Genomic DNA, 9,175 nt, shown 5'->3' with positions numbered 1-9,175 from the left:
CTGGAATAATTTATGGTGTGTGTGTGTGTGTGTGTGTGTGTGTGTGTGTGTGTGTGTGTGTGTGTGTGTGTGTGTGTGTGTGTGTGTGTGTGTGTGTGTGTGTGTGTGTGTGTGTGTGTGTGTGTGTGTGTGTGTGTGTGTGTGTCGGAGTTGGAGGGTGGTGTAGGTTGACGTACATCCCACATGTTTCTGAAGTCATATGGAACCCTGCCCTGGCTGTGACAAGAGCATTTACACACACACACACACACACACACACACACACACACACACACACACACACACACACACACACACACACACACACACACACACACACACACACACACACACACACACACACACACACACACACACACACACACACACACACACACACGGGTGCACACACACGCACACATGCACGTACACACACACATACATACACCCAAAGGCACACATAAAGACTCTATTTAAACATACACAGGTTTTTTTAAAGACCCTATTTACACATACACAGGGTTTTTTTTTAAACAAAAACATTTTCCTTATATTGGTCTGTGCCTTTTGTTTACACACAAACAGAGGTTCTTTCTAAAAACTCTGATTTCACGTTTGCGTATACACAGACAAATACTGAGACTACTGAGACTACTGTCGTCCACAGGCATAATGAAGGCCTATTTAAATTATGACACCTCTCAATAGCCTATGTGGCTTCACAGCCTATGTGGCATCTTTACATTGGGGTAAGCTGTGGCCCAACCATATCCTGTGATATCCTGTGAGTTATGTGCATAGACCCCCCCAAGTGGTTGGTGCCATAGGCACTGCATACTCTATAGTATGTCTAGCGAAAGGCCCTGTCACGAAGAAGAATCACAGCTATTACACCCAGGTAAATGCAATACCACCTGCCTTTTCATTTCATTTAGTGTTGGTAGGCCATTGTAGTGATCGTAGGGTGGCATTGAGAGGAAGCTACAGTATGTGTACCACCTATGATATGTTTACACTTCCATCCTCTAATCTCTTCCATCCAGCAAAAATGTCCGGGCATGTTGTATTCATGGTAACTAGATCATTAACTAGATACTTTTGCAGCATTTGGAGTCTATGCCTTTGGTTTTAGTTGCACTGCGCTGTGGCCGAGTAGTTTCTTACTACCCCAATGCACTTTAGTGTTTTGACAGATTGTTCCATGGCGTATAACAAGGATACAAAAGCTCAGAGTAATTTCATGCAAACCTTTCTGGTAAATCTACATTAAAAAATACTTGTTCTCGAACATTGAATAGTTAGATGCTATACATAATTTAAAAAATGATTAGGGAGTCAGTGGTGGGTTCATAATTAAAATTCATAATTTTATAATATATTTATTACAAAATGCAAATATTTTAAAATTCCCATATAGTTCTTGAGAAATGTAAAATACATTCAGTATTAATTTAGAGTCCATATGGCAAGTCTTACTTCAGACCTCATTTTAAATGTAAATGCGTCTTCTTTTGAAGATGCTGTCATCCTCATCCTGGGCTTCGGCCTCCCTTCGCCTTTTCCTAGTGGTAGCAGGCTGCCGCATGCGGGAAGAAGAACGTCTCACTGACTTCTCTTTCCTTTCAAGGATTTTCACAGCAGCAGACACATATACAGTCTTATCAGGGTTGTATGCCGTCAGCTTCCACAGCCCTGGGATCTCTTCGCCGCCACTGTTCCCAACAAGGGAGAAAATTTCATCAATCAGAATCCCACTGGGCAGTACCTCGTAGTTGTACTCCGTCTCCTGGGGTATCTCATAGTCAAAGGTCTCTGGTCCCTCTGGGTGCCAAGGCATATCCAGGGCCACTGGAGGGATATGTGGGGGTGCCACTGATTGGCCAACTCTCCCTGGTTGTGTTGTGTTTGGCCTTTGTGGTCTGCACACCGGACCGTTTGATCCTGTGAAGAGCTTCCATTGCTTTTTTGTCTCGTCCGTGTCCCCTTGGGATGGTGTGAAGGGTTTATGGATGACTCTTAGTTTGGGTTTGATCCAATCTATTTCATCGTCATGTATCGCATAGTATTGGGCATCTGTGAGGTGTCTGTAGAAAGTTGGCATCCTCGCAGCTATAACGTTCAACTTTTCCCTATTCAGAAGTCCATTTTCTATTGGTGACAGGTTGGTGACCAAAGCTTTGACCCTCTGCAGTGGCCCAATTGTACCTGAAGAGCATACAAAGCAAAAACAGCTCAGAAAAACTCTAAACTCATCTGAGAAAGCAAAGTGGAGGCCTCTTTTTGAAATGAGGTCCAAAGCAAAATAAAGTGTCATTCATTCATCATTCATTCATTCATTCATTCATTCATTCATTCATTCATTCATTCATTCATTCATTCATTCATTCATTCATTCATTCATTCATTCATTCATTTGTTTATTTGGATAGGACAATGCATATTAATCAATAGGCTACATCAGCTTGAGAGCTTCAATAAAAATGCCAGAATTAGCACAGATGCTAAATTTCATCTGTTGTCCTAGTAGCCTACTCACACTAAAACACATAACAAGAAAACAAACTAGCCTACACCATGACAGAGGACATTTACACACAAACATTGGATGCATGAAAAATACAAAAAGTAAAAGTAAAGTAAAAATACAAGTAAAGATACAAAAATAAAAATAAAAGTAGGCTAAATGTAGGCCTAAAAGTAAAACAAATGTTAATTCTAATGCTTAATGGGTGCCTGTCATACTTTGTTCTTTATCGTCCCAGGTGACCAAGTGATAGCGGAGTTTTAGGATGTAGCGGTCCTGATAATCAATGTATCGAACATTATCTTCCATGGTTTTTCATCAATTTTTTAGCAGTCAGTAGCAGGAGCAATAGTTTTCAGTGTCTCTCTCTGTGTAGATTTGTTTCAATCTGACAAACTAGCAGTTTTAGAATTTTACCAAGGTTCTAGTTGAGCCCAGAGTAAAGTTCTATAAGTAAGTTCTATCACCATGGAAACATAACAACTGTGAATAACAATTGAACAATTTCCAATGCTGTTGACAAGAGTGCAATAACAGTGCTTAAAAAAAGAGAAATAATTAAATAAATAGAGACCTTAAATAAATAAGTATGTTATTTATTTTCTGAACTCTTTGTTTGGATTCATATAGTTCATATCGTGCACTTAATACAAAGTCAAATGAAGTCTCTTAATTGCATCTGCATTTGATTATTAAAATGTAATTTGTTCATTTGGCAGATTCTTTGTGCTCAGTAATGTTTTGAAAACACAAGACATAAATCCCCATAAAAGTCATAAATAAAACTTTCCTTGTTTATATTATAATTTGTTGTTACCAGTTTCTGGAGACAATTTATGAATGGTCAAGAGCACTGACACCAACAGATTTTCGCATTCCACAATCAAATAGCCTTTTAAAGGATATTAAAGCTTTCAAGTCAAGTCAAGTCAAGTCAAGTCAATGTTGTCCATAATACATGAGTATAAAGTGAAGTGAAAGCCCAACTGGGAAACTCAAACTCCCATTGTCATTGTGACACAGCACTCAAATGTTCACTGCACACTGCACACAGTGAAATTGCATTTATGCCTCACCCGTGCATGGGGGCAGCCCCCAATGGCGCCCCAAGGGAGCAGTGCGGCGGGACGGTACCATGCTCAGGGTACCTCAGTCATGGAGGAGAATGGGGGAGAGCACTGGTTAATTACTCCCCCCACCAACCTGGCGGGTCAGGAGTCGAACCGACAACCTTTGGGCTACAAGTCTAACACCCTAACCGCTTACCCATGACTGCCCATAAAGGTGTGGTGGTGGAATGTTACACAGTAAATGTTGCTGTGTTAATTCAACACTTACAGAGTTAATTTAAGTCCAAATGGACTCAAATGAACTCTCTAAGTGTTAAATGAGCACTGCAGAATTTACTGTGTACAGTACCAGTTCAGAGACAGGTGTCTGTCAAACTCTTCTTCACTCTCTCATCTGGTCCCTTGTCACTCATTTGCTTCAATCAAGTGTCAATGTCAGGGAAGGATATAGTCAAGAAGCTCGCCGCTTTCCCCTCACCTCTTAATTGCATTAACTAATTGCTCTAGGTGTGTCGCTGGACACTGAAGAGGGTCACAGAAACGTTTGAAGGGCAATAAAGTACACAAGTAGGAGTGCTGTCCTGTTCAGTTTTTTTTTTTACTTTGCTTATATTACCACAGGAAGCAGTAGAATAGTTTTTAAAAGTGAAATAAATAAATACATAGAAATAAAGGGGTAAATAAAAATAAAAGCCATAGAATAATGATTACAGTACATCAACAGCAAGGTAAACTATTACTGTAAAATGCAGGGAGGGCTGGGGTAGGCCTATGTAAGTGTGTTTTGAAGCTGGATCTGAATACTGAGATGGAGGGGGCATTCCTGATGTTAGATGGCAATTGGTTCCATTGCTGAGGGCCAGCAACCAGAACGACTCAGAGGCTTTTTTTTTTTTTACAGTAGCCTCAATCTGGGTTGTGAGGGAGGATAACCTTAGTGAGAGGATGTGACTGGCCAGTGAACTACATGAGGACAAATGGTGTTAGATACTGTGTAATATTTTACAGGGGCTGTTGCAAAAAAAGTGGTCTAATGTATTCTTTAGGGACCATTTGAAGTCGAACAACCAATGGCAGGAGACCAAAGTCCAGGAGACTGCGTTGATGTACACGTGTTATGTGTTGAGAGTAACTTCAGCATGTCAAGGAGATGTGTGGTGGTTGGCATGAGTGTGTATGTGTCCGGTGGAGAGTGTTGCTGTATGAGACACGTAATAGTACAATAGAAACAAGTTTTATATATGGGGCGTGCACACGTGTGTAGATCAGTGATGCAGAAAAGGGTGTTTAGCATCAACAGGGAGCTTGCATCTGCTTCCCCTTAAAGACTGGCTGACATCCATCCAAGTGGGGACCATATGTTTGATTTAAGTGACTTCAGACAAAACGACTTCAAATGTCTTTTAGACATGCAGGAATATTTTCAGATATTGCATCCTGCCCTCCCTCATCTCTTTCTCTCTGTGTGAAAAAAATTGTGAAATGTGGGTTATGTGTGGCACCTGTCAAAATGTGCCTGGTAGACTTAAACTTCCAAGCTGTGTCTGTAAAATTCAAAGGAATGTCGTGTCGTGTCGTGTCCAAAGGACCCAGGCCGGAATTGAACCCGGGTCAGCCGCGTAGACAGGTGCCCTACTGTTAGTGCCACAGTAGGGCCAGGATATCTATTTTTTACAACTGTACAAGCTTCAGGATAGCAGGTCTTCTCTCTTCAGGTTCTGCATCGTCGGTTTGTGTGTGTGTGTGTGTGTTTGAACCAACAATGCGCACACAGTCAGTGACAATGTAACTTCTGAAGGGGTCAACTGTATCACGCCAATCGTGAGCGAAATTTAACTGGTGCATACCTCTGGTTCCATTGCTTAGGAAGCGTAGTAAGAGCACATTGGGCTGGCTGTCGTGAGGTAAAGTTACGATAATCATAGTAGAAGGAGAATGGTATGGAAGTTTTGCGCCCTTGTTTTCATTTTTCACTTGTTCGCATTTGCACTATTTTATTTGCAACATTTCAATGTCCTGCTTAAGGCCTGCACACATCGCTCTGCAGTACTCTGCAGTTGGACAGGGGGCGTCACACGCTCACAAAAGCACTTACACATGCGTAAAACACACACGTCAATACAGACAGTCACAGATGTGTTGCTCTAACACATGTTCCTCACTTTCTCATGTAGATGAATGTCTGACTCTGGCACACACTGACTGTTCGTTTGTTTTTTCTGGAGACAAATTATCCCAAACTGATGCAATTTTATTGATTAAATAATGATTCTCTTCCTCCCATCTTCCTGTCACTCCAGAGTCTGTGTGTGTGTGTGTGTGTGTGTGTGTGTGTGTGTGTGTGTGTGTGTGTGTGTGTGTGTGTGTGTGTGTGTGTGTGTGTGTGTGTGTGTGTGTGTGTGTGTGTGTGTGTGTGTGTGTGTGTGTGTGTGTGTGTGCGTGTGTGTGTGTGTGTGTGTGATAGAGAGGGAGGGGGGGGGTGATGAGAAGACCAGAAAAAAGTGTGTCTATTCACATTTCTTGGTTTTGGCGAGGGAGAGAGAGAGAGAGTTTTTGGACTGAGGTGGACAGGGAGGGACAGGACTTCTCATTGGGCAATTGTAATGTGGATGCCTGTTGTTATAAACACGCATTAAAGCAGTTTCCTTGAGAGAGAGAGAGAGAGAGAGAGAGAGAGAGAGAGAGAGAGAGAGAGAGAGAGAGAGAGAGAGAGAGAGAGACAGAGACAGAGACAGAGACAGAGACAGAGAATGAACAGGGGAAGTAAAGATGAGTGAAGGTGAACTTAGAAACCAATAGAATAAAAAGCAGCAAGCTAAGAGAGAAGAAGAGGGAATGAGTATGTAGACTTGCAGGAGTATAAGGAAAGTGTATGTGTGTGTGAGAGAGCGGGGTTGCCAGATGTGATTATTTCCAACCCAATAAATGCTCGAAACATGAACGGAAGCACCAAATGGCCCAATTTTATCTGAAAGTATATTGATTTCTATGGTAATACATGTATAGAAAAACCCACCTTGTACATTTTTTACCTGCAGATAGTCATTCTAATCAGTCCAACCCATGGCAACCCTGTCTATGAGGGGGGGGGGGGGAGGAAAGGAGAGGGAGGGAGAAAATGAAAAGTGGGGGAGGTTAAAAATGAAGGCGAGTGAGAGGTAAATAAATCAGCCATATGGTTCCACTGGAGCCGTGACACATTAATAGCTTCATGCTTGTTATGAAAATTCTTGTAATTCCCCACCCCACCCCTGGGTGTCCCATCTCCACCCTGCCCCTGCCACCCCTACACCCTGTTGTTCATCACTCACTCATGTCCTTTACCTCTATTTACTTTCCTGATTCATCCCCCCTCCTTTTTAATTTCTTTTTTAAAAAATGAGGACATAATACCTTTTTGCATTGTAAAAAGGTACAAATAGACATTCAGGCTGACCAGAATGGTACAGGAGCCCATTCCTGCTCCAGTTACATTTGCAACCAAAGCCTTTAGCCTACCTGTGAACTTGTGTGTATATCCTGAGGATACCGGTTCCTGACTTGAATAGTGCCGAAATAAGTTAGGGACGGATTGGGAGACGGTGAATGCAAGACAGAAAAAAAGTCGAGTTTAAATTCACATGGTGGTCTTGTTTAGGGCTCACACTTGTGTTATTATCAAATGCCCTATCAAATGCCCAATGCTAAATAAAACATGCAATTTTCTGACTGTATTTCTACTACTACTAAAACTGGGGGATGGACAAGCACGGAAGCACAAACAGACGCACAAACACAGGCAGACGCTGCTCTGCAAAAGCAGTGCTATACTGCCCCCCGCATTCCGAATGGCCACAGGGTGTAATGATCACAGTACGCTGCCACGGCACGGTAATGTTGTGAGCAGATTGAAGTTACACCATCTCTACCAGGTAGGCTGCTCTACTGCGTGTCATGTATTACCCAGATGCTAATATCATCACTGTTTGCGGAGGGAAAAAAAGCTTTTTTGGTTTGCATTGCCTACTAACTTTCTTCTCTCTGAATGCTCAGATTGTCGGCATCGGTTTGAGATTAGTGTGCAGGAATGGGCACAGGTACAGTTCTCTTTCAACATGCACCTACTCACACGAGCATATTTAGCCCATCAAAATCAGGAAACGATGAGCTAAACTGCCCTCACATCTCAACCTTAGTGCAATCACACACACGCGCACACACATCATTGACATTTTCCTGTAATTGTTCCATAACTACTTGAACCAAGGGACATGATGGGGTTTGATGGGAAGGAGTGAGACAGAGGACAGCCAACAGCTGAAAGAGAGAGAGAGAGAGAGAGAGAGAGAGAGAGAGAGAGAGAGAGAGAGAGAGAGAGAGAGAGAGAGAGAGAGAGAGAGAGAGAGAGAGAGAGGGGGGGTGAGGTGCATGAGTAGAGGAAGGTCCTGATTGTCATGTCATCTGCCTGTTTTTTAGAAAATGAGTTTGGATGAGAGTTAAGATGACTACATTCCTGCCTCTGAAGCCATGTGTCCTCACCTAGAGCCGGTGCTACAGACATGTGGTGCTACTTAGGGATCCATCACAGAGAGAAGATGCAACGACAGGGCATGCACAAGACACATGCACATGCACTCATACTCATACGCAAACACTCTTTATGTCTTAAAGTTAGGGCTTTGAGGCCCTGCCATGGCCAAACGGTAGGGCACTCGTCTACCATGCGACTGACCCGGGTTCAATTCCCGGCCCGGGTCCTTTGCCGGCCCTTCCCCGTCTCTCTCTCCCCACGCGCTTCCTGTCACCACCTTCACAGTCCTATCATAAATAAAGTCAAAAAGACCACACAAAAAAAGTTAGGGCTTTGAAACTCTGGAACTGAGTTGGAAAGACATGCACCATGAAATATATTTGTTATTTGTTTTTTTTGTTAACACAAAATAAAGAAGTATAAAGTTACACATAAAGAAGTATTAAGCTATGAAGTCCGCTCTCCAGTCCACATCGAGCCTCAAACACACATGTGCACACATTCACACCTTAGAGCTAGACGCTGACATGGCATCCAGTGCATGCATGCTATGTCTCTGCATTTTAATGCCATGTTGCAAAACCTGATGCTCTGTGAGCATTGGAGTTGGTTCATTCTATGACCAGTGTAATCAATGACCAGTCTTGATGTGCATCAACACATTACAACACTAGTGTGGGTGAACGGTGTCACAGTGAATCACTTGCAATCAGACACATTTAGGTAAATGACTGGTGTGAACAGAAATGTACTCATTACACAATTAATGTATGTTATGTTTATGAATGCAGACCCACATACACAGACACACACTTATTCAAAATGTCAGTCTAACAATGTTCATTTCCACTTAAGAAGTTCAAGATCTCTTCCACTCCACATATCACTCTTTCGTCAGGGTGTCAGACTAGGAGCCCAAAGGTTGCCGGTTCGACTCCTGACCAGCCAGGTTGGTGGGGGTAATCAACCAGTGCTCTCCCCCATCCTCCTCCATGACTGAGGTACCATGAGTATACCGTCCCGCCGCACTGCTCCCTTGGGGCGCCATTGAGGGCTGCCCCCTTGCACGGATGAGGCATAAATGCAATTTTG

General features: G+C 42.8%; 1 protein-coding gene across 1 annotated transcript; it reads right to left on the bottom strand.

The window, feature by feature from the left end:
• Positions 1 to 1,391: 1,391 nt before the first annotated feature.
• LOC134441293 (uncharacterized) lies at positions 1,392 to 2,879 on the bottom strand. Its single transcript, XM_063191544.1, has 2 exons — positions 2,722 to 2,879; positions 1,392 to 2,184 (listed from the first exon to the last, which is right to left on the bottom strand). Exons 1-2 carry the CDS (start codon positions 2,810 to 2,812, stop codon positions 1,469 to 1,471), a joined length of 807 nt encoding a protein of 268 aa, XP_063047614.1. The 5' UTR covers positions 2,813 to 2,879; the 3' UTR covers positions 1,392 to 1,468.
• Positions 2,880 to 9,175: the final 6,296 nt, after the last annotated feature.

This window comes from Engraulis encrasicolus, chromosome 24 (genome assembly GCF_034702125.1).
Source record: "Engraulis encrasicolus isolate BLACKSEA-1 chromosome 24, IST_EnEncr_1.0, whole genome shotgun sequence".
Taxonomy (NCBI): Eukaryota; Metazoa; Chordata; class Actinopteri; order Clupeiformes; family Engraulidae; genus Engraulis; species Engraulis encrasicolus.
This window is presented reverse-complemented; position numbering and strand designations above follow the sequence as displayed.

Excerpts from the sequence above, each read along its gene's own strand:
- LOC134441293 (XM_063191544.1), bottom strand. The coding sequence starts at position 2,812 with ATGGAAGATAATGTTCGATACATTGATTATCAGGACCGCTACATCCTA. Across the intron at positions 2,185-2,721 it reads CTGGGACGATAAAGAACAAA|GTACAATTGGGCCACTGCAG; the intron begins GTATGACAGGCA and ends TATGCTCTTCAG.